Raw genomic sequence first — 24,548 nt, forward strand, 5'->3', positions numbered from 1 at the left:
AATTAAAACTGATTTTGCAGGAAAAAGTTAGAAAATCGCTTAGAACTAAGGTATTTGGAGTGAAGTAAGACCAGAAAAAGAGTGCCAAACTGCTGCTTCAAGTTGTGTCCAACTCTGAAGGATACAAAATTTAAACTTTAGCCAAGGGAAAGTAGATCTAACTCAATAAAAAGATAGAAACAAGCTTCTAAAATGGTAACTCTCTAGCTCTTTGTGGAAATTTAAGATACTCTGGTCATGTTAACACCATGGTACAACTTTTTTTAAATCAAGGTTTAAAAATAGATTTCCTGCCACATTAAAGGATTTTTGGGAAGCGGTGTACAAATCAGAAGTGTCAAAACAAGTGCCTATTCAAACCAGTTCAATGCTAAGTCTAGCCTAGGAAAACAAGTTGGATATTAAACTGGAAGTGTGTTCTGTTTCCAATGATGATAAGAAATAGCCCCTTCAACCCCCTTATGTTGCTACAACACAATTCAACACATGGTCAGTATCAAGCTGTCAGTTTAGTTAATAGTGGATTTTGACCAGGTGATTGACACAAATGTTGCAAGGATGAATGTCTCCATACCACTGTTACATTAATTGTACTGATGGATCTGATGTTACTTGAAATTATTCTGTGTGTCAATTCTTTTATAAAAATGAAGTCTATCATGTGCTTTAAAGCACTTTTTTTCTAGGTTGCCAGCTTTAAATCACTACTGACATTGGATGTAGGGTGAATGAGGTTAATTTAGATCTGCTAAACATCAAAATACAGGACTAAGTCTATGCAACATACTGCTGCCGTAGAATATTTTGTATTCTTCTCTGGTACCATTAAGTTACTTCAAAACAGAACTCCTGCTTTACCTGTCCTGCTGTTCAACCAAGCCTAAACCATAAAAGTAAAAATAGTAGTGTTGCTGTTCTAAAACAGTAGCAATAATAATACAAACCTTCATGTATCCGCACTACAATTAAATGTCACCACATTTCTTTCAGCAAGAGAAAGGAAAAGGCTGCACATGGGTCAGGAAGTCACAGCACTGCGACTGTCCTGTCTTGACAGTTGGGTAAATGCCTCTTCCCACTCCACAGCTATTCACATCTTGGTGGCGTGAAGAGGTATAACAGCTGGCACAAAAGCTAAAAGTGAATGTTGTACTTCATGCTGTGAATGAAGTGCAGGGTAATACCTTTTATAGCAAGATTTAGCTAAAAAAGCAGCCTCGTGAAGCACCCAGATGAACTGGGACGTAAGTACTTCTAGCTCCCGGCTGGAGGAGTTTTGTTTATTTGTTTCATTTACATCAATATAAGTTTCTTTTCAAATAGCAATTAAAAAAAAGAAGTGTTGCCTGGAATTTCACAGTTTACAGCTCAGTAGAATGCGTCTGTAGGTATCTGTTACTGCAGACTTGTCAGAGTTGAGCGCCGCAAGAAGAGGTACAGATCCAAGACATAAATCTGCAAGTGATGAACTTAATAGTGTCCCTGCTCCAAACTCAGCAGAACAGATGGTGAAACTTCTGCAACAGGTTGAGTGAGACCCGTGTACAGATCTCCAGTGTCCTCCTATCAGTGCCACACAACATACTGCTTTTGCTGTAGATCACATGATTTCCTAAAATCGTTCTCCTTCAGTTACTTATTTTTTCCCCACCAAAAATGCATTGGTATAGGCTTATTAACTACAGCTTACCTCAGTTAAGTCTTCCAGAGTCTTCAAAAGCTGGGACTTGAAAGGAAAAAATAACAGCCTGAGGACAAGGAACAGCATGAACAGGGGTTGGATACTTCATGTTCAAGACTTTTTCCCCCTCCTTTGTGTTCCAGCTCTACTCAGGAGCTTCCATACACAGCCTGACAGCATGGTTGGTATTGTACATGCTTTGTTAAAATGGTACTCATATTTACAATATCTGCAGAAACAATCCCTCCCCAGTCTTATGTTCAGATAGACACGCACACATCCACACGTGCACACGCGCCTTCACTCTACAGGGGTGTGAAGGCTACGCTCTCAAAAGTTAGGCAGCTTCTGGAAGAGGAGGAAGGGTGACATTTTGTGTTTGTAATTACTTAAAAAGAAGCATGGGAATATGTATTTGGCCATCACAATGCTAATTTAAGTATATGTAGTATTAACATATGGCAGTAACACTGAGTATTCCTCTTTTACATTCTATACACAGAATGACATCAAGGTTTTCCAGTCAACAGAACATTCTAACTTGTCTCGATGCTGCTTGTAGTGACTATGAAACCACAATTTTGGGGCCGTCCCTTAAAACAATTCAAGTCTATGTTAACGAAATAAGGCACAATCAATACTCAATTTCACTTGGAGGATGAGAAAAGGTAGGGAGAGGCAGGCTTCAGATAACAGTTGTTGCAGAGGACACGGTTTTACCCAGTCCTTTTGAGAAGAGGATAAATTTTACACCCCCATCCTAATCTACATGGACTTCTCTTAGAGAACTGAAGTATTCTGCCAGGGCTACAAATGCCCACATACAAAACAAAATTGGAAATTCACATTTTAACACCAGTTTCGGTAGTCTAACCTACTGATACTGATGTACACAAGCACTTTAATGCTGAAGGAGACACGCATGAAACAAGACTCAAACCTTCCACTGAGCTTGAAGACTCAGGTCTTTTAGAGAGCTTCTAGTACATACTATTTGAAGGCTTCAGCTTACTGATAAAAAGGAATAGCGTTTTTGCCTTTAAACCCCTGGCTCCTCTTCACTAACAAAGCCTAACCAGACATTACAAATAAACTGCAACAAAAAGTCTGGCAGCACAAACAATGTCTAGTATTCAAATCTTCCTTTGTGAGTATATTATTTTCCTTGTACAAAACCTGTTGAATGTTTTTCGCAGCAGATGAACTGTACCCAAAGATGCAGGACATTCTGTGATGGGGAATAAGAGGTTGCAGTTCCGAAGGCCCCTGACTTTGGTTGTTTACAAAGTTCATTCCTGTTTAGTGTGATCCTTGGTATCTTCTTCATCTGTGTATTCTGATGGTTCTTCCCCTGGTTTTAGGAGTCTACCAACGTAGTCGTATTTTTCTGAAAAAGATCGATGATTCCATTATAATCAAAGGCAGCTACATTTGCTACTCAGCCGGCACTACCACAGATTCACTTCTACACACCAGGGTCCTAAGCCTGAATCGCCGAAATTGATGGCAAAATATCAGCAAGCTTAGCCCCTAAAACAATCTTGCTGCCACCACTGCTCACTACTTTCTCTACTGCTAGTACTTGGTTTCAATTCTCCCACAGCTAATGAGGCAAGCTGTATCACACAGTGACTCAAAATGCTATTAAAACCAGTACAAATTTTATTAAAACCAGCCTGTTTTGATTTCAATTCATGTGAAAAATGACTTCCCCTCCCTCCAGTGGCATACTTCATGCTTTTGAGAAATTATTTCGAGACAAACTTGTTCAACCCTTAATGCCAAAACAGCTCTTAGTCCTAATCGGAATTCCATCAGCTAAGCTACACTGAGCTTTGATAGTGAAATTCTGTGCTGAAGAGCGAACAATTCTCTGGTATAAAACCAGAAGTTTGAAAAAGCTATAGCGGGATATAGTGGAATCCTCTCCATTAGAAGAAAGGCCTGAAATCCCAAGAATTTTACACTGCATTACAAACATTACTGTCAACATCTCTTTAAAAGCTGCCCCAAACCCAAGTCAGTCATTTTTACTAAAAGCATTCCCTTAAACTAAAGATGTGCTGCTAATCTGAGATTTTACCTTTAAATTGCATTTCCCACTCTCTCACGCTTTCCATCTGTACAGCATTTAAGTCCGATAGGTCATCATACTCATCTCTGAGTGCATCTTTATCTAGACGGAAAGTTGCTAGTCCCCTGGAGGCATCTCTGCCAGCAAATATTCCATACGGACCATCTGAAAACAAAAAGACAAAATCAACACCTTCAAGACCTTGTTTATGGCGACCAATCTCAATTCTTTATATAGTCTGCCCAAGCCACACATTAAACTTCTGCAGTGATGGGAACAGCAGTAGTTCAAACATCATGGCTGCTTGACATTCAACAGCACTGCAAGTCAATCTTAAGTATCATTAAGAGACAAAGTCAGCTGAGAGAAGCAGAAAGAGAAAAATAGCTTTGAAGGGATATCTGGAAAAATCCCTTTCATTTGATGCAAGTCAGTGGAGGTAAATTCCAAACGGACTGGAGGCTGGAATTAAAAAGAAGCACACTTCTATTAAGCAAAACATATTTACAAGTCAGGTATGAATAGAAGCACATTGTACAGACATCTTAATTAGAAATCCAGTGATTTTTATCAATAAATACAACTTGAGTGCTAATTAATAATTCACTTATGGAACCACCACAACTTTCTACCTACTTGATAGGCAGTGTGTCTTTTGACACACTTCTGTGGAATAACCTCACATATGTTGGGCAGCAGATCATCCATGCACCTATCCTGGACTGTTCTGGAAAACTGCACAAATCATATTCAGAATGTAAAGCAACTACTTCCTTTGTGCTTTCTGACTGAGGCAAAGCAGCACAAATATGCTCATAAAATACTGAGCAATGACTGTCTAATCAATATTATTACAAAGGGGATGATCTACAAACCAACATCTTTCAGGATGAGGTTTGTAACTTTCACAAATTCTACTTAATCTAAACAACTTCAAGCATCTCGTTTTGATTTTCTTGACCTAATACCAAACAACTTAATTCAGCTTGATTAAGAAACCAAAACAAAACTTGACCATGTTCTGCACTAAGCTACACTGCAGCAGCTAAGCAATAGGGAAATGCCTGAGGCATTCTAAAGAGTAGTCACTACTCCAAGATAAATAAGCCAGAACCCTTCTCTGGCTTACCTCTCAGAAGATGACAGTGGCCGTCAGCCTGAAGAAAAGGCAGCACCCATGGGCAAGAATGAACACAAGCAAGTGGTAACACACAGTCCTTCACCCCCTCTGTTGCCTCCTGTAGCACCTCAGACCTCTTCTGCACCAGGACAAACCACAGGGAATCATTCCAAGAGGCTGGTTTCCTCTCAGGCCGCTTGCTCCAGCCACCACACCTATCTGCTCTTGCAGAGCATTGACTTCAGGGATGAGACAGAGGCTGAACGCAGCAGGAAAAACTCCTGAGACATAGAACCTAAGTACCATATGGATTAACAGCAACTCTGTCCTCATCAGACCGGCTGTTGTCTCTCCACCCCAGAGTGCTTGGCATTCTAAGTTGCTTACAGTCAAATCCAAGAAAAGATGGGTATCTCGTGTGCAAAAGACAATTTCCTTGTCTCTCTGGAAATAAACCAACTGATTTAAAAGCAAAATTTCACAAGCAGTAGATATCCAAGAAAGAATTATCAACTGGAAGCCTGCACTGTACAAATCTTGCATTAAGGGATCATCATAATAACTATCGGGATCTCCATGCTTGTCCTTTCGGATATTTAGCTCCAGGAACAGCATTCACTTCCTCTGGGATCAGGGACTACATTTACAGTACTAAGAGAACCAAAAGTCTAGAGTGCTTGTGAACTCCTTTCTACTTGTAGCCCGAATTAAATGTTTATTTTAAAAACAGGATTCATGGGCTGAATCAATCCTATACCTACATATATAATCTATGCATTTTGCATGCTCAGTCACTTCCCATAAAAAAGGGTAAGCGCTAGCAGTGGTCATCATTTGCAACATAACACAGAACCTTCCAACATTCACTCCAAAATAGCTATGAGGCAAGTGAGCTGGTTTTTGATATTCTGAATGAAGAAGACAGGAGCTATAAACAGCTCTCACAAAGACCACACATAAACAGTAAATCCCAAAGAGCAATTACAAATTGCTACTTAACCTCCTCTGTATTCTGTCCCCCCAGCTTGATTCTAATTATTTCTATTAAAAAGAGAATTACATTATATTTATTGGTATTAAGCCCGGAACATCCTTATATCTCAATGACATATTTAGTTGAAAGCGGAGTGCTTTTACAATGTACCACTTTGCATTTAAATTAAACTAATAAATTTTAAAAATCCCATAAATATATTGTAATGCGAGATGCTATTATATCAATATTTATTTTTCTTTTCTAAAATTGAATTTAAATGTTAACATTCCAGCAAATTTACTACAGAAGTATTCAGGAGTCACAGAGATAACATCAAGCCAGGCCCAAGCACTCACAGAATGCTAACTAGTGAAAACCAGCCTTTTAGACTTGGTAGATAGCACCTCAAATTCCAGCTCTGCAAATGAATCTTAGAAATGGGACCTATTCTTTAATCCTTTCCTAAGAGGCAAACACTGAATTACGATTCTTTGGGGAAAAAAAAAAAAAAAGAGTGCAAAAAAAAGAGTGCAAGCCTGGCTTTGCCTTAGTTGCAGGGCTGCTAAAGCAAAAGGTTGGAGGTCTCAGTACAAGCAATCTCCTTCAAGATTTAAAGCTTCCATTCAGATACTTTGACATGGAGATTAAGTGCAGTATTTTATAGAATATACGGGTCTGAGGTTTTGCTATAAGCCCTAGTCTACCATTCACTTTAAATCCTGGTGCAACAGTCTTTAAAAGGTGTTTTCCATATCAGGTTTCATTGTGCTTACAGAAACATCCAGGAAGGTGTCAGCACAGAGAAACCTGGTCAGAAAATACGCTTCAGGAACACGATTCTGAGATAAAGACGTTGGTGCAATCCTAGACATACTCCCATAGAGTTCTTTCATGACCAGATGCAATTTACTCTGCAAGCCCTGCCCACAGCCGCCTTTCCTTTCCTTTTGTCTGCTTACCTATTTAGACTGGCTTCTGTTCTAAATAATTGATTGCAGCATGACATGACATACACAGCAAAAAGATTGCAAAAAAGAGATGCTGTTAGCATAGGTATGTATAGTAAGCTGATTTTTTTGAGAACCTATCACACCCTATGCTTTTCCTGTGCCTCAAATTATCTATTTCATAGTCAAATCTTCCTTCAAAAATTCTCCTCCCACTCCTATTTGGCAACTTGCATCAACAAAAGGAAAGCCAGGGACATGTCAAACCCAATAAACCACATCTGCTACACGTTGGCTACATGGAGCTGTGAGCCTTATACGAAGGAAAAATTTAGTTCCTTGAAGAATGTTCTTCTTCCCCATCACTGCTTTCACATATTAAAAGACTTCCTTTCAAAGCCTTTGTTCATTTTGGTGCTCAGTCCAGTTATCAAGACTACACACTTGCCTACATGTCTCCACATCTATACAACCACATTTATACTCTTTTTGCTTGTATAGAGACTTAATTTCTTTACAACTCTACCTTGTGTAAAGTACGCCCTTCCCTGAGCTACAACACATGCAAAATGTTGCTACCCACCACCTACAGATCCTCAATTTTTTCCAGAATCCAGTTATAAATCTGTCTGCCCTGATGAATTTGATATCTTGTTCCAGCCTGACACTTGTCTCTACTCACAAATGAACCAGGTAGCTTGAGAACTGGCAAAAATCAAAGTCCCTTCAGCCAGTAAAAACACCTTTCCAATTCCTGCACTTGGGATTCCTGCATCTCCCAGCCCTGTTTTGGTTCTCAAATGAAGATTTCGTTTCTCTTTGCAGGCACCCTAAAACAACAGCAAGTAAGGAAAAATGAATTTAACATTAAAGTATTTAAAAATGTGAGATATGAAGCTGTCCAAGCTGAGGTTTTCATTTGGAAACGCTGCTTCTAGTCACTTGTTCCAAAACAGGCTAATCTGGATCTTGTGAGAGTATGTGTTCCAATTTTCAACCAGTTTGGCCAATAGTTCACCCAGCAAAACCCATGCTGGTGTTCAACTTTTAAGTAAATACTCTTGGATTACCAAAAAGGCTATCTGACCATTTTAGTTCTGCACTAGCTCTGCAGAACATCCCAGATTATTGCTCCAACACTAGTAACGAAGGTGAACACTGTACACTGAACTCTGGATTGCTGCAACTGCCAGCACAGGGACTGCACCACAGATATGGTAGATTTTGTATCTAAAGAAGTGATTTGTAAGCTAAGACTTGTATTCATTCTCAGAAGGCCCATAAAAGTTCTCTGAAGAAACACAGGTTAACAAGGTTCAGTTTTCAAACAGCCTTGGTTTCTTCAAGTAGTCAGAAAGCTCTTCCAAGCTATCACTAAATATGCAAAGCATACCAAATATTCGTTTCATCTGTGGGCTCCATGCAGCCACTGGAAATAAAACCTCGTTTTGTCTGAAGCTTAGAAATTCACAGACAACATTTCTTAAACTGCAGACAAGAATAAAGACTAATTTCTCCTTCAGTGTAAGTAAAAGGAACAAAGGGAAACAGACCATGAAATTATTGACAGCTGAACTATGCTACCACGTTGTCTACCTTTCCCACTCCAAAGCAAAACCCTGTCTGTTTAAAATTTTCCATCTGAATCCTGACGTGTGTTCATTCCTTGTTACATCTTTTATGAGGGAACAAAAAAGCTACAAATTAGACAAAAACATTTTCAGATGCAGCTTGAGAGCAAAAGCTTTCTAATAACATTTCTCACTGGGTATTCAAGGCGACATAATTTTAACTTTACTGCTCCAGATTTACATGAAAGATGTAGGTCAATTTTAAGTTACAACTTGCACAGAAACTAAATGCTTTTAGGAGAGTGATCCACCAAGTCTAACACCAACTAAAGAGGGCTCTAAACCTGACTTCTTAGGCCCAAGACCAGAGGGCCTTGCTCCCTTTCTCGTTTCCTTTTAAAAAAGTGCAAGAATCAATGACCCAATGAATTTTGGCTAAAGGGGCAGACAATGAGCACTGCTAGGAGAGCCTCTAGTTCACTAGTCAGGAGATTCCTGGAAGACAGCTCCACTCTTGAGGAGGACCTAGAACCCACATCTCGCTTTAGTGAGAAATGCTCTGGACACTAGTTTATTTCACAATAAGGCAAGTAATGTTGTCAAGGATTTTTGATTAAATGAAAAAGAGCTACACTGCTATGTACTTGATTTAACATCATTGTCATTAACAACAATGCCACTATCACATCCTAAAATATCTTGCCTTGAGCATACCTGCTACCTCAAATCTCAGGTGACTGGAACCTGAATGGTTTAAATACTAACTAGGTATTTACACAGACCTTATATCAAACACACAGTTGTTCAAGTTCTAAGGAACATACTCAGGTTATTAAAAAAGAAAGAAGAAAAAAAATCTCAAACAGAGAGCTGACAGACACACAAAGTAGAAGCCGAGGAGGAGATGCACCTCCCTGCACAAAACCACTGTGCTGGCTCCCAGTTTCCATGGACATGAACTGAGGGCTTAGAACAGCCCCCTTCGTCCTCCCTTTCATCAGAAGTATGGGAACAATCTCTCCCCAGTACGTAGTAACAGTTTTACTACTTCTGGTAGGAACTTAACTTCTTTATCCAGAAATGCCTTTTCTTTGAAAAGCTGAGTCCTGGGGTGAGAGACACCTCCATTACACTGACACCAATGAGCTGACAAACATCAAAACCACAGAGAAGACACCTTGCAGGAGGCACTTACTTCTGCCAGTCTTATCCTCTGTACTTATCTGTAAACCCTCAGTCAATTGTGTTCTTAAGATAAGGCCACCCTTAACAGAATTCTCCAGACACAGTACATACATGATCTTCCCCTGCAATATTTCATCCAACCATTCCCTTGTACATCAGTGTTGCCTTTTAAACAGAGACATAATGAAGTTTACGCACTCGATTCCAAAGGAAGTCTTAACAGCATCAGATAATTTTTTACAAATGATAGGAAAAAAATGACAGCTGTTTGCTGCAAAATTTATTAAAGTATTTAATGACAGAAATCACAGTTCTTCACTGGATTTCCAACATTAAACAAAGGTAATTTTCCCGTCATGAAAAATGAATAATGATGGAAATCTTTGTTAAAGGAACTACTACTACCTAATCAATTCCTCTGGGCAAACTGGAAAGCAGAAGTCTTCATGCCACTTTGAACAAGTGACAAGAGTGAGATGAAAAATAAGTTAACAGTGACAATGTATTGCAGTGAAGGAAAGTCAGGAAACTGGTTTGTTTAAAATCATTAAGAACCAAGCAGTGAGGTGGAACAGTTTTATACACTGGACTGTGTATAATCTTGCTTTGTCATGCTCAGAGCCATGTATTTTTCATAACTGCATGAGGTATTTGGTAATCTGTTTACAGCATTATGTTGGCATGCTAATTTAAATACCAAATATTAAGATTTGCTAACATTACTTATGTCTTACAATGCCCTTCTACTGACCAATATACTATCAGGAATCTCGATACAAACATGAAAATAAATGATTTACCCCTAAATAAAACTGTAAAAACTGTCTTCTCATCTGTCTCTCATTATAAGGCTATAAACCCAACACAGCACACACATATTAATCATAAGACTCTGTCATGAGATGCGATTACAGATGGGGAAATCACCCCAAAACAGCTTCTCTGAAATTCAGGTTACACGGAATTTTTAATAGTGTGCCTCTATTTATATTGTTCAGACTTTATGGGTGATAAAGGAAGAGGTAATTAATTACAATTAATAACCAAGCAAAGCATTTCAGGATACTTACTCATTTGGGCACAAACAGAGGTGGTATTTAATACAACTAAAAGTGAAGCACTGAAACAAAGGGTATATTCGCAGCGCAGAGGACCACCCCAGGAAGCAGCAGTTTGGAAAAGAACTTGGCAAGTGAAGTTTTAAATTATGAGTTCAGTGTAAGTGAAGCGATTTTTGAAGGCACAGACAGTTAAATGTGCGATAGAACCTATTCTTGCTCTTAGCTAAAATGCATTAGACATACCAAAGACTAACAGGATACCAATGAGATAAATTGCAGAAGGGTTAAAAAAGACAACATGAGGATAAAAACCCAACAAAATTGGAAGACATGTTGATTTAATGTTCAAGAAACTGAAGTTTTCAATCATGGCTGTTTGAAAGGATGACTTCAAGAGTCTATCAATTTCTAAGAATACCTTAACTGCATATATGTAAAGGGTTCTTCAATGCAACCGACTAAAGTATAACAGGATCCAGTGGATGGAAACTTACAACCAGGAGAACTTCTAATAAAATCAGAAGCTTGGTGGGAATTTTAATGGAATCTCAACTGCTGGACAAAAACCTGGACTAGATGATAGTTTGTTCTAGATGACACCTAGTTCAAACCACCTAGCTTTTCTTCTTTACAGCCACAAAACAGTTACAAGAAATATTCCCCAATATGCATCCATTCAGGCAAACCACATCAGCACAATTAAAAAAAAATCAACACGTTTGGCAGAAAACACACAGCTGGTGATGCACAGGTTGAGCATCACTATCCTAATGCGCATGATACCAAGTAACAGCTACATGATAGACAAAGATGTCAGTTGTGTTATAAAAAGGCAATCCTTCACTACAGGGTGGGGGAGAAAAGCAAGCCTTTGTCCCTTTCCATGAAAAGCTGGAAGCACTGCTTTAGGAAAATCAGCTGCTGCCAGCTGTCAAAAAAGCAGCCTGATGTCCTAGAACATAAAGCTTTAGCTTCCTCACCATAAGAGACCTCCAGACGTTGATGATATCCTCACCATAACAGACCTCCAGAAACGGTGATGATATCTACAGTGAAGAGCCTAAAATGTAATCTATGTTTGATACATAAAAGAGTTAACGTTTAGATTATGGTTCAGCATTATTTCATGGAGTAATTTATGAAGCAATCTGTCAATTTACAGGCGTTTGAAGTTCCATTAGCAGATGTATTACCTACATTTTATATCAGTACACAGGTCTCAGTTAAAAAAAAAATTAAACTGAGAGGAGCAAAGGAACTAGCTCAGTTAAGTGTCACGAAAACTGCAGCACACTCAACTGCACTGCTTAGCTTTACTGGTCAAAACCCACCCAAAACATAAGACATGGCAAGGTAGTTTAGATTTCACTGTTAACGTTTACAGTGTCCAGCCAGAAAAGCATTTTGATTCAATTATGGCAGTTTCAATTCCGGTGACTGGGAGCAGAGCACAAACTTTTGAGGGTAACATGAGTTACAAAATACTTGCCCATTTCAATCATACAACAGCTTGTTGCCTCCCTGTAAGAACCAAGGACTTGTACCATGCCAGCTTGGTATTTTTTCTTTTTGTAACCTAAGATTATTAAAAAAATAACAATTGCTTAACTTGAACAATTTCCAGAGGGGGAGGAAGGCGTATCCTCTCTCCTCCGCCCCTCAATACAAGAACACTTGCTATATCTGCTATGAAAACTCCTGCGTAATTTGATTAGATCAACTCTTCCAAATGACCATTGTTTCAGTGAGAAAATTATCAACAGTCATAGCCCTCATTTCCTTTGGTATCAGATGTGAACACAGTGCTCACTAGTAAGATTAGTCCCCTCATTATTAAGAATGCTGTTTATTACACGAAAATATGCTGCAGTTTCACAATCTACAATGTGAATATAGAAACATAACGTTGTTTCTGAAGCATACTTTTCTGAACCTTTGAAGAATACATTTCCTATCGAAAGAACTGTATTGTCTGCCTTTCCATTTAAAAGATCGGGTTGATTTTTGCACTCTTTGCAATGCTAGCAATGTATCAGTTCCTGGGCTGTCCCTGGTTGCCCTTATCCCGATTCAAATGCAAACTCAATATGGCATCTGCATCTAAATAAGTAAGCAGCTGTTTTATTTTCCTTTCTGAGCCGTAGGAGCTAGAATGAAGGAAGCACTGATCAGCTGCTCTTGGTAAACCAACTAGAAAAGACAGAAGACCAATAATTAAACATTGCACATCCAAACCTTAGCAACTGGAAAAAAGGAGACATGACAGATGCATGCACAGGACCCAGACCCGTTGTGCATCACCCATTTAACGCTACCGTTAGGCCCCGGGCAGGCAGGCCGGCCTGACGAGGGGCTGCGAACCCCAGTGCCCGGGGACAGGTGGCGGTCTGCACGGCAGCCTTCCCCCTCGACACCGCCACAACAGCCCTACCACGCGGGCGGACAGCGGGCAGCCTGAGATAAACCCAGCGGGACGCTGACTGAGCCCACCGGCGCCCACCCGCCGCTTGGCCGCCCCGAAACCCACCGCCCCCACGGTGGGGGCGAGGCCCGGAGCCCGGTGGTGGGAAGCAGATGCCCGCAGGCCGCAGCCGGTACCAGCCGTTTTCCCCAGCGCCGCTTCCCACCGGCGCCGCCCGGAAAGCAGCGGGCAGCCGAGGGGCTGCACGGGGCTCCCGCCCCAGAAGGCGGCTTCCATCGAGGGACCTCCCCCGGCCCCCCGGTCTCACCGGGCCCGTAGAACTTGCTGCCTTTGGTCACGTCGAAGACTTTGCCGTTGACAGCCAGGAGGATGCGGGGGTTGCGGGCCCCGTTGAACTCGCGCAACTGCTCCAGGGAGAAATCCCGCCGCTTCATCCGCGGCAGAGCGGCGGCCTGGCCCTCCCGGGCCGCGCCCCCCGGCCCGCTCCGCGTCCCCCAGCGCAGGTACAGCCGGTAGGCCGCCAGCAGCACCAGCGCCAGTAACACCAGCGCCAGCAGCATCTCAGCGCCCACCACCAGCGCCCCGGCGCTGGCCGGCGGCCCCCCCGCTCCCCCGCCGCCGCCACCGCCACCGCTGCTCCCCTCAGTCCTTAGCCTCCCATCCCCGTGGTCCGCCATCACTGCCAGCTCCGGCGCCCGCCCGCCCACCGCACCCCGCAGCCCCGCCCCGCCCAGCTCGCGCCCGCCGTTCGCCCGCTCCCCATTGGCTAGCGGGAGAGGCGGCACCGCCCCCGGCGGGCTCGCGCCCCACCGGCCCGCCGCTCGCGAGAGGTGCCGCCACTCCCCACAGCGCGCCTGCGCCCCCTGCGCGGCGTCGGCGGCAGCGTGAGGTGGAGACGGGGGCGGTGTGAGCCAGCGGCCCGCTTCCCCTCACGGAGCGCGTGAGGGGGTTTGAGGGCGGTCCGTGCGCCGGATGCCTCCCGCCCACCGCCGCGGAAGAGCAGGGTCGAAGGCCGGCGGGTGGTGGCCAGCGCGGTGCGGCCACGTTGCGCGGCCACGTTGCTCGGCGCCCTGTCGAAGGTTGCTGAGCAAGCGACACGTCTGCGGGGAGCTGTGGAGCGGAGGTGGTGGTGCTGCTGCTGTCCGCTTGTCACTGAGGTGACGCGGCGGGCAGGCTCGGAGGGAAGTCTTCGGAGGTGGCTTAAGGAGACACCCTGCCGTTCCCTGCTGTCAGAAAGTGGCGTGATTGATAACGGGAGGCTGATCCGCTAGAATTGCTCCTTGTGCTGTGAAATGGAGCAGTGGCAGCACATAGGTGGCTTTAGTGTATCTTGTTAAGTACAGCCCATGCCTGGCACAAAGCTTGTTCAGTTACGTGAGGAGAAAGACGTAAAGCTTTTACCATTTTCAAGGCAAGAGTAGATCATCTCAGTAGTGTGATGCTTATCTGCAAAGAAGAGAAAGATCTGGGCAGAAATTAGCACATCTGCTCCTCTCATGTTGTGAATATGTTCCCAAGCATAGCTGGCTGTCCCATAAAATGGTACTGATGAGCTGCTCCACAAATGTGTAACTGGATCTACAGAACCTCAGTGGGGCTCAGCCGCTCTTCCTGCAGTTGGAATGCCATACAAGGAGTACTTTGGACTTGAGAAACATGGTTTTACTCCATGCAGCAGTGCGGTGCTGAAGCATCCCTGCCTAGAAACATCAGGCTTAAGAGTAATTCACAAATACGCAGCTCGGGTGCTAAAGCTGGAAAACTCAAATGTTTTCACAAAGGCTGGTAGGCAGTGCAAGGGGGTCAACCCAGTGGAAAATAACAATAATATTTAACATTTACATAAAGCTCTGTGTTTACAACACCCTGTGTTATGATCAGCTGTTCAATCTTCTGCCCTCTGAGCCAGTTCAGTAATGACTACCTCTGTGAGGAAACAGGATGAAGTTCTTGCTAGTTAAAAGACCTGCAATTAAATTACTACTACTATTCCTCTTAACCAGGCAGGCTCTATATAATGTAAGTAAATACTATTAAGGAAGTCCTTTTATCTCAACAAGTCACAGCTTGATTGTGGTTAAGGAGAGTTTTTATCACAAAATCATCATATGTTTGGGTTGTCTCTGTACAGCTACGGTGCAGGTCAGAAGAAGTAGAGTTGCACTCTTCCTCATTTCCTTCCCTTAGGAGTTTAATTTAGACTTTCCACAGCATTCCCTTAACTTCCTTTTATTTTAAAGATGGCTTCAGAAAACAAAAAGAGGTAGTAAGAGATGTCAGGTATTCTTACCCGTCTTCCTGCCACGATCTTATCTCTAAATTCATATAAACTGGCAAAGTAATTATAGACATTTATTTGAAAGCACATGGTTTCCCAGTCATAGAATGGTTTGGGTTGGAAAGGACCTTAAGATCATGTAGTGCCAGATGCCTCACGCCAGGTCATGTCACCCAAGGCTCTGTTCTATCCTGCCTCGAACACTGCCAGGGATTGAACATTTACCACTTCTTTGGGCAAACTGTGCCAGTGCCTCACCACTGTCACAGTAAAGAACTTTCTTATATCTAAACTGAACTTCCACTGTTGAAGTTGAAATCCATCACCCCTTGTCCTGTCACTACCGTCCCTAATGAAGAGTCCCTCCCCAGCATCCCTATAGCCCCCCTTCAGATACTGGAAGGCTGTTATGAGGTCTCCATGCAGCCTTCTCTTCTCCAGGTTGAACAGCCCCAACTTTCTGAGCCTATCTTCATACAGGAGGTGCTTCAGCCCCTCAGTCATCCTCGTGGCCTCCTCTGGACTTGCTCCAACAGCTGCATGTCCTTCTTATGCTGAGGACACCAGAACTGCACACAGACTCCATACATTAGGAATAGTATACACATACTAAATATACCAAGTATACTCGGATTAGAACATTTATAAACCTGGCAAGTAGAAACCACTGAAAATGCATAGGTTATAGAATGGAGAAACAGGCCATCTTTGGTTTGCCAAGACAAAAAGTTTGTCCCTACAAAGTATAAAGGTTATGTTCTATAACACCCCCCTTGTCCCCCCCCCCCCCCCCCCCGACTGGTAAAGGGTCCTGCAAAATCTCTCAGCAAAATCTCTCAGCATTACTGTGTTGCTTCCACTCTTCTTTATGTGTGCTTCTTGGTGGTTCTTCTGGTGTGAACAAATCTACTCTGATCTAATTGACAGCCAGCTGGCAGAGATCCTGATCCATGACTGGGGAGCCCAGGTATTGTTAAATATGACTAGAGGTGTGAAAGGAAAAACAGGCATTCTGGGTTACCTGGGGAAAAACCTCAGAATTTTCCAGTCTGAAATTACAGCTAGTTCATTTGTATGGATTTGGTCTGAAGAGCAAAGTAATACTACTTGAATACCAGTTTGCTGTAAAGAGCTTAGTGAGACTTGAAAACACATATATGAAAGAATATTAGCAAGTTTCTAATTACATGTTATAGCTTTTGTTGTTCTTGAGTAATTATTTAATTTTATAGGGTTTTGTCCTGGGTCTTTTACCTAAAACAATTTGAAGAATAGCTGGAAAATTAATAACTTATTGCTATAGTCATATGCAATCTCATCTACTGATCGTTGTTTATCCTCTAGTTCGTGGTCATTAACTTCCACAGCAGCCTCTGTGCTGTATCTGCTGTGTTTTATTCTAGCAACAAGGAAAAATCCAGTAGTATCTTTCAAAGTTATTTGCTCACTGGTATTAGGTGTTCAATATTTTTCTACATCAGTATACATTTTCTTCTTCAGGATAGAGCCTTTGTTATAAAGTGTCAAATATACTGTGACTGACTTTTGCACCTTTTTCCCAAGGATTTCACAGATAGATTAGCTGCCACCTACTTTGTTTGCTCCACGTACAAAATAATTCTCCAACATCTTTTTCATTTCGAGAGCAGCAGCTAGGATGTTTCTGGATGATTTTTCGATTTAGGAGGTAAATGCTTCAACTCAGAGTTATGTTCTTCACTTTTTCTTCTCAAACGTTACTTACTGCAGACTCTGGAAAGAAGACTGAACTCAGTGAAAAGCACGAGAGCACGAAATTACAAACAGTAATTGAACTCTGACACAAACCACTCTCATGGCTGAAGTTTATTTTCTATTGATTTTGAAGCTTGAGAAACATCTCTTATCACACAAACAGGCAACGGTCAAGACAGATTAGGAGGTGAGCTGTGTAGGGATGTCTCAGTAAATTCGGAATAATGGAACAATCAATCAGCTGCATTGATTTTGGATATTTTTAAACCCAGCTTAATGTATGGGATGCACTGATGATTTTGTTTTAAGCTGACACAGCTTGGAAGTGCTTACTGTGGAGGTCAATGCAGTGCTTCATGTCTTAGTTCAAAATAGTATCTGCTTACATTCCTTAACGCATCTTTATTTTGTATTTATTTGAAGTGCTACATTCAGACCTATCTAAAATCTTTTAATATCATGTCATATGGTCTTTTAATGAAGGAATGCTGAACACATACAAGCTACTTAGAAATTTCTTTCAAAATTTTGAAAAATTCTGTCAAAATTTTGAAAATATTTTGAGTATTTTTTTATTTTGCTACCTGATATGAATAGCCAGGTAGCAAAGTTCATATCAAGCCATTGTGTTGGTTTGGGCTGGGACAGAATTAATAGTCTTCACAGTTGCTGACGTGGGGCTCAGTTCTTCATTGGTAAAAAGTGTACTGTTATTTTTTAGTCTTTGTAAATGGTGTGATATCTGAAGTGCCTGGTCATAGTATGGCAGAAATAGATAAAGTTAATCTCTAACAAAACTGTGTGATTTTTTTTTGTCTTCTGTGAAGCATACCTTTACACAGAGTAGTATAAAGCTGCTCTGTGTAATGGTGTGCTTCACAGAAAAGTCCCTATAGTCCAGACTGGGACCAGCAGAAACCTGTAGGCACCAGTCAAATGCTGACCAGCTGAGTAACTGGGGATGCCTTGCTAGGTTTGCTGCAACTGGAGCTCACCTTGGCGTAGGAAGTGAGAGCAGCTTTCCTTCCAAGACGGAAAGCACAGTTTCCTCTGGCTCTCAGCTCTTGGTCTCAAGATATATGAGCCAGTGGCTCTGGCATATGTTATTCCAAATCTGGTTAAGAAAATCCCTGACGTGTATACTTGAGATACATTTTCAAAGTAATGTATGCCAATGCATTTGCCAAGGCAAGTTTTTAACAAAACAACTTATTTGAGATCTTTGCAACTGTATGTGTGCAGCTATGTTCTCAAATGGTAACTTCAGGACTGCAGTAATTGGTCTGTAGTGAAGCAGCAGAGCAAGTACCCTGGCAGGCCTTTGGGCAGAGCCAGATGTAAGGAAGAAGGTGGATTTTCAATATAAATAGGGCACGCTTCTGCCCTGAGTGACTCTGTTTTCATATTTGACTGTAGATGCTTCTAGAACAAATACTAAATGCTCAGGCCTATTGTGAGATTGTATAACATCATCTTGTGGGATATATCTGCAAAACCTGTGGACACTACGTAGGTGCTGCAGAAGAATATTCATTAGTAAGTCTCTGTAAGGGAATACAAGACAAAACCAGCAAGTTACACAGACATAAGAATGTAGCGAGACTGGGGATAAAGCCTGTCTAAAGGATTTGGGAGTATACTATTTGCTGGTACGTTGCATGAGCTCAGGTATGGGGATTCTTGTCTTAGCTGTGGTAGTGTATGGCTCTATAGGTGATGAAATAGTGTCTGTAAAATGCAGAATTAAAGTTAGAAGAGAATTTGAACTCCTTAACCCAACTGCAAATAATTTAGTATTCATTCTTCCAAGTCAGTTCTTGACTGCAGGTTTGACCTTTTGCATACTGGGCAGAATTGTGTATATTTTACTACAACACTGCAAATCAAACACTGAAGTAACCAGATTATGTTTATCTTTGAAGTGATATGGTTAAATCCCATGAAATTAATGAGAGTTTTTCCAGAGGTTTTAATTTCACAAATTTAATAACACTAGTAACCTTGTCTTGGCTTTAAAAAGAGATGGGTTGTTTTGTTTGTTTCCCTTATAGGAAACGCTACTAACAGAGACGCTTTTCATTTAGTTTTAAAACTGATTTAGCCCAATTTTAGTTTATACTTTTTTTTCTTTCTTTCTTTTTTTGCTTTCTAACTCTGTTTTAGGATTATCTTTATAAGATCCCGCTGCATTTACATGTATATTTTGTCCTGAAGTTTTATATCCCTTGTGTTAAAAATTCCTATGGTAATTTTCCTTCGTGTTCACCACAATCATCATCTGCTAAGTTGTCCACAGGTTGTCTTCAGCTGCTGTTCTTGCTGTAGGTGTTAGTGTTGATACACAACACTGATAGCTTTGAGTTAAGGATCACAACAGACGTAGGCCACTACTGGCATTCCTCTTGTTCCACGTTCTTGTATCTCTTTGACCTGCTTACCTGCCTTTCCACCTCAGTTCCAGTAAGTCATTTTATATTCTGCTCAGTGTTGCATCACAATTTCTTTTAATGGACTATTCTAGGCTGTTGTTCAGAGAGACAGCTAATGAACCCCTGTTTTGACAAGCCAGTGATTTGTAGTAGGTGACTATAGCAGCAGACCTGTGTTTGATAAGTAGTGGTGGGAAATAGACTACACACCCCAGTTTGGGCTTCATTTCAGAAATGGTCACTAGGCTATCCTAGGAGATTTCAGCAGTGAATTCACAGGTGCCCCTGCGGGATCAAAGTGTAGGAACAAGTATTTCACGCTAATACACACTTTTCTTTAGCCATATCTGTTACAGTGTTGGTTTTCCTAGAAAGATTAGCTTCTGTTAAGGGCAAAAGCCATTTCAGCAGTTATGCGGAAGTTTATTGCCTGTCTTCCATCCCAAAGTCCACATCATTATTGAGGGGGTGAAACGGTAAATACATAACCAAATGTAAATATGTAATAGTAGTGACCTAATGATTTTCAATAGGCATAGATGACCATTCATACAAATAGATGCCTTTTCTTTAGTGTGTGGTCAGAATCTGTAGAATTACATCATTCATAGATAGTAGGAAACCAAGATAGAGTTAAGTCATAACTTAGGATACTGATAATAGGCCTCTTCGTTGGGCAAAATGTGTCAGGGTTCAAAGCTACCAAAAATCAGTCTGTCCTTGTAACCCTTATTTTTTCCGTTGTTTGGATGGGGTTGTGTGAAAATCATGCACACACGCAGCTCCTGTTCTTTGGCAAACATTCACAATGAGGAGCAAATTGCTGAAGTCCTCTGTGGCAAAGTCCATGTTTTTCAGGTTTTGCCCTTTCTGTATTTTTGAGAAAGCTGAAGAATAGTCAGATTATACTTACCAGGTAGCAGCAATTCTGTCAGCAACTCATCAGTAGCCCTTGCCACTTTTGAATAAATACTTACAGACTTACGCAGCCAGAATTTTGGTCAATTTGTTTAGTTAATGGGGTGAATTTTGTTGGGCCACTTATGTTGTTAACGCTCACATTCACTGATGTGTGGTATTGTTGTCAGAGTCTACAAAATCTTCTTTTCATTGGCTGAAGAAATTCCACTACGGAACACAAACCCTTCTCACTGCTTAGCCACAGAAAGACAGCAGAGCCATTTGTTAAAATTTGTAAACTAGGGCCTTTATCACAAAGCAACTGGGCAACATTTTTCTTTTGACTTTGATTAATGAATTCTCTTTCTCTAATTCTGCAGGTACTCTGAGTATGGAGGGGCCAGATGAGGAGACTGAGCAAAGCCATTGCTACAGATAGCAAAGCAGTGTGTCTCATTCCTAGTGACATTGCTTTGGAGAAACACCAAATTCTACGAATTGCTGCAGGTACAACAGGAACAAGAGTTAAGAAACTCTGACAACTTAATGGCATGAGAAAAAAAAGAGGAAAGAAGGTGCTTGTTAGAAGGTAATGAATAGTTTCCAGCCTCTAAAGTTTATGTTCAGAGAGAGGTTCTATAAAGACTAATGACAAGGTCCCTGAGCAATAGCATGTAAGTATAGCACATAAAAATTATGACAATGCATTTACAGGCTTTATTTTCACAGATTTCACTTTAGCTTTAGTTTGCAGTTGGTATACCAAACTGTACTAGGTAGTTAAAAACCATCTTTTTGTTAGCTGACAGAAGGTTTGATAGCATTGTTCTTAAACATTCCCTTTTATATGTTTCTAATATTAATAAAGTTGTTTGTTTATTTAGACCCTGGTTGTCCACTTAGTCGTAAAGAAATGGCCGTTATGCCATAAGGGTTGAAAGATGAGTGACGCACCCAGTCTGTAAGATCAGAGAGAACAGCATCACATGATCACAGAAAAGTACACACCAAGGTTTATGTTTAATTTGACATGTAGTTAAAAAAACCCAACCAATCAATCAATCCTTATCCCTTGCAATCCATGCAATTAATCTGTTGCTATACAACTGTACAGATTTATAGTAACCTAACCTAAAGCTTGTTAAAATAGAAATACCACAGTCCTCTGTAAAGCCTCATGACATATGTTCATGGCATATTCTGGGGCATTTTTGTAGCCAAAACCCCCACCTTATATATTAACAGTAAATTGCACCCTATAATGGCCTCATCTGAATACGCAGTCTTCCTAATTTTAGCCCTCCTGATTTCTTGTGAAAGGTATGGATGCTTCGCAGAAGTGCAAGTCAGCTCAAAACAATTTACAGCAAAAATTTACAGGACCCAGACCTTGCCAGAATCCTCATTTTTGGTTTGTCAAGTAAAGGTGTATAATGGAGCATGCTACAAAATTGCTTAAACTGTCGTATGAAAATAAACGTTGTCTTGCCTTCCAAATGCATGTTCTACTTCAGCAGTGGCTAAGAACATAGCTGGTTTTTCTGTGCAGGCCTCATGTTTTCTGGTACTTGCTTCTAAAATAAAATCAAGTAATAGAGGTTTTCCAAAGTATGCTAACAACTTATAAGCCAACACAAGCAATGCCACTGATTCTGAATAAAGTTCCAGTTTGTCTAGTATCTTGTCAGTGCCTGCCACTGTTTCTGTTGTAGTGTTCCTGATGTAGGCGTGACCAAATTCCTGAAGACATTCAGAATTAGAGTTATATTTCTTCTGGTTAATGCAGGCATGAAAACTTTTGGGAAGACAAATTGTAGGCCCAACTTTTTTTGTGAGGGGAGTACTCCCTATGCTAGGTTATGAAGGCAAGCCTTACATATGAAGAGACAGTCATATCCTTTTGGGAGCAATCAGGATCCTGCAATGAGAGGAATGTAATTATTTTGCATATAATAAATACATTAAGTATTTAATTACTTGAAGGACTACTGGAAAGAAGAAGAATGTAATTTTTGTGTTATAGTTATGTTTTCTTGACCATACACATAATTCTGAAAATAGTTGGAGTTTCTAATTCACTTAAAAAAAATTAATTCACATAAAAAAGCAGGTTTGAACCTGTTAAGCAGGCAGGTGTAACTGTTACTGAAATACCCCACAAAAGATGAACCAGGTCCTTTATATTTTACAGGAAGCATTTTCCTGAAGGGTAATATTAACTAGTTTTCTCATTCCAATTCATCTTTTATTCATTAAATTTAGAAGGATGCAAACCTTTATTCTCTATTGCCAGAAAAAGAGAAGGCACCTAAAAAACCAAAATGCTGCGTAAGCAAAACACTCCAGTGCATGTGTTTTACATCCCTCACCTTGGAAGAGACAGATCTAAACCCACCAAACATATGGTAGATGATAACAACATTACTCACATCACAGGTGCAGCTACAGCCATCAGTACATCAGTCAAACCAGGTGCAGCTACACTGGGATGACAGAGCTGCTCACTCACATATCTGCTATTGTATCATACAGACAGGATCATGCTGGCCAAGTCTGCCTGTACCACCAAAGAGAGGGAGGTTGAGTGGGAAGGGACTGAAGTCTTTTCAAGCTTGCCATCCTGTTAAATACACACTTTCCATAATACATTCCTGGCGATTGTTTTGCCAACAACCTTAGCAACAGATGGGATAGACTAGACCACCTTGCAAATCCTTCATATTTAAACCCTTTCAAAAGTAAGTGTGTAATGCTAACAAAACAAAGTAGGAGCTCTTGACATGTATTTTGCACTCAGCTAGCCAGTGTATGATCAAATGAAAGAAGACACTGGAAAAGCAGGCTTAGTGTGTAAGTATCCATATTTTATCTCTTTCCACCCCATCTTCTCCTTTTCATTTTGAATAATGATGAGAACTAGGTGAACATTGAATAAGAAATTCATGTTCCAAAGAAGCAGTACAATATTACAATTTAAAAATCAAGTTGTTGGAGTTGGAAGCTGGAGGGGCTTTAGACAGAAACAGCCTGGAGAAAGTCAGAAAGAGAGGAAGGCTGTCTTTAACCCAGGTAAGGATTTGGGAACTTTCCTGTTAAAATCTAAGTTCAACTCAGTCTTGCAGAAGTAGACTTGGAAATGAAACTTTTCCTTCAGTGGTGACAGCAACCATATACTTCCAGTAATTTGCGCTGAATAGGGTTTCAACTGTGCAGGCAAGCAAGGTAAGAGTTCTGACACAACAGAAAGCTTCGGCAGGGCTATCACCTCTTGAAAATCAGAGTAGCCCATTTTCTCTATTCCAGTGCTGTCAGTGGCTGCAAAGAGGTGCAAAATAACGCAAAAATACCAATAGTGCACATGAGTGGATTTCCAGTGGTGCAGACATACTGCCAGTCCAACATCATTTTTATGGAGGGGTATTGCAGACTCTTTTGCAGTAAGGTAATTTCTGCTTCGACCATGAAGGTACAAAATCATGCATGCCAGTGTTACGAAAGAGACATATTGTCTGGGGATCATGTTTGTCCCTGTTTGGAGAACTGCTGTATTGCTGTAGACTCACTCCACGCAAGTACTGGTCAGAGAGATTTCAACAAACCTGTACTCTTTATTTGTGCCTATAATAAAGTAGTAAAAATCAATTAATATGCAGAAAAAAAATGAAGCAATATAAGGCTGTGATCCTGCATTAACTGGTATAAAATCTGTGCATGCCGGATTTCCTGGCAGGAAAAATTTGCTCTGTATTGGCATGAGCACATGACTGCATTTTTATCAAATCAGCCAGAGCATATGTTACAGTGTTCATTCAGACGTTATGCTGGCTTTCTGTCAGTTGAAGAGTATAAATTATGCCTGATCCAGCATAAAGTCACGCCTGCAAATAGACAATATCTCATCTGATAGAAACTCTCCTGAGATTAAATGATTTCTTCCAGCTATTTACAATCTCACAGAATGATAGCCTACCACCCTAATATGCTGTAAACCCTGCATCATCCTTAGACAAATCTCTTTCAAATCAGAGCATGCCTGTATCTGATTAGCTGTAAATAGACTGACAATTTTTTCCTCAGAGGGAAAGAAGGGGAGAGTTGCAAAGTCAAATTATATTTTACACCTTAGGCAAATACAAAAATGTTCCAGAATATGATTTTTATAGAAATCTC

General features: G+C 41.0%; 1 protein-coding gene and 2 long non-coding RNA genes across 3 annotated transcripts; 1 reads left to right on the forward strand and 2 right to left on the reverse strand.

Moving 5' to 3' along the window:
- Positions 1-1,863: 1,863 nt before the first annotated feature.
- PGRMC2 (progesterone receptor membrane component 2) lies at positions 1,864-13,721 on the reverse strand. The gene is made up of 3 exons (XM_061472213.1): positions 13,345-13,721; positions 3,765-3,920; positions 1,864-3,068 (listed from the first exon to the last, which is right to left on the reverse strand). The coding sequence occupies exons 1-3, from the start codon at positions 13,712-13,714 to the stop codon at positions 2,971-2,973; spliced, it is 624 nt and encodes a 207-aa protein (XP_061328197.1). The 5' UTR covers positions 13,715-13,721; the 3' UTR covers positions 1,864-2,970.
- A 365-nt stretch (positions 13,722-14,086) lies between these two features.
- LOC133278931 (uncharacterized) lies at positions 14,087-22,149 on the forward strand. The gene is made up of 4 exons (XR_009746729.1): positions 14,087-14,194; positions 17,065-17,236; positions 20,759-20,967; positions 21,699-22,149. It is a non-coding gene; the product is annotated as an uncharacterized LOC133278931 (long non-coding RNA).
- Positions 19,175-24,248, reverse strand: LOC133278932 (uncharacterized). Its single transcript, XR_009746730.1, has 3 exons — positions 22,808-24,248; positions 22,255-22,296; positions 19,175-20,879 (listed from the first exon to the last, which is right to left on the reverse strand). It is a non-coding gene; the product is annotated as an uncharacterized LOC133278932 (long non-coding RNA).
- Positions 24,249-24,548: the final 300 nt, after the last annotated feature.

The sequence above is a fragment of the Pezoporus flaviventris genome, unplaced genomic scaffold (genome assembly GCF_033815535.1).
Source record: "Pezoporus flaviventris isolate CSIRO_AGI_PZ_B2104156 unplaced genomic scaffold, CSIRO_AGI_Pfla_v1 ptg000070l, whole genome shotgun sequence".
NCBI classification, from domain to species: Eukaryota; Metazoa; Chordata; class Aves; order Psittaciformes; family Psittacidae; genus Pezoporus; species Pezoporus flaviventris.

Bases quoted from the DNA above. Each gene is read 5' to 3' on its own strand.
- PGRMC2 (XM_061472213.1), bottom strand. From the start codon at position 13,714: ATGGCGGACCACGGGGATGGGAGGCTAAGGACTGAGGGGAGCAGCGGT. The intron at 3,921-13,344 runs GTGAGACCGGGG...TTTTGTTTTCAG, and splicing joins CAGCAAGTTCTACGGGCCCG to ATGGTCCGTATGGAATATTT. The intron at 3,069-3,764 runs GTAAAATCTCAG...GATCTTTTTCAG, and splicing joins GTGGGAAATGCAATTTAAAG to AAAAATACGACTACGTTGGT.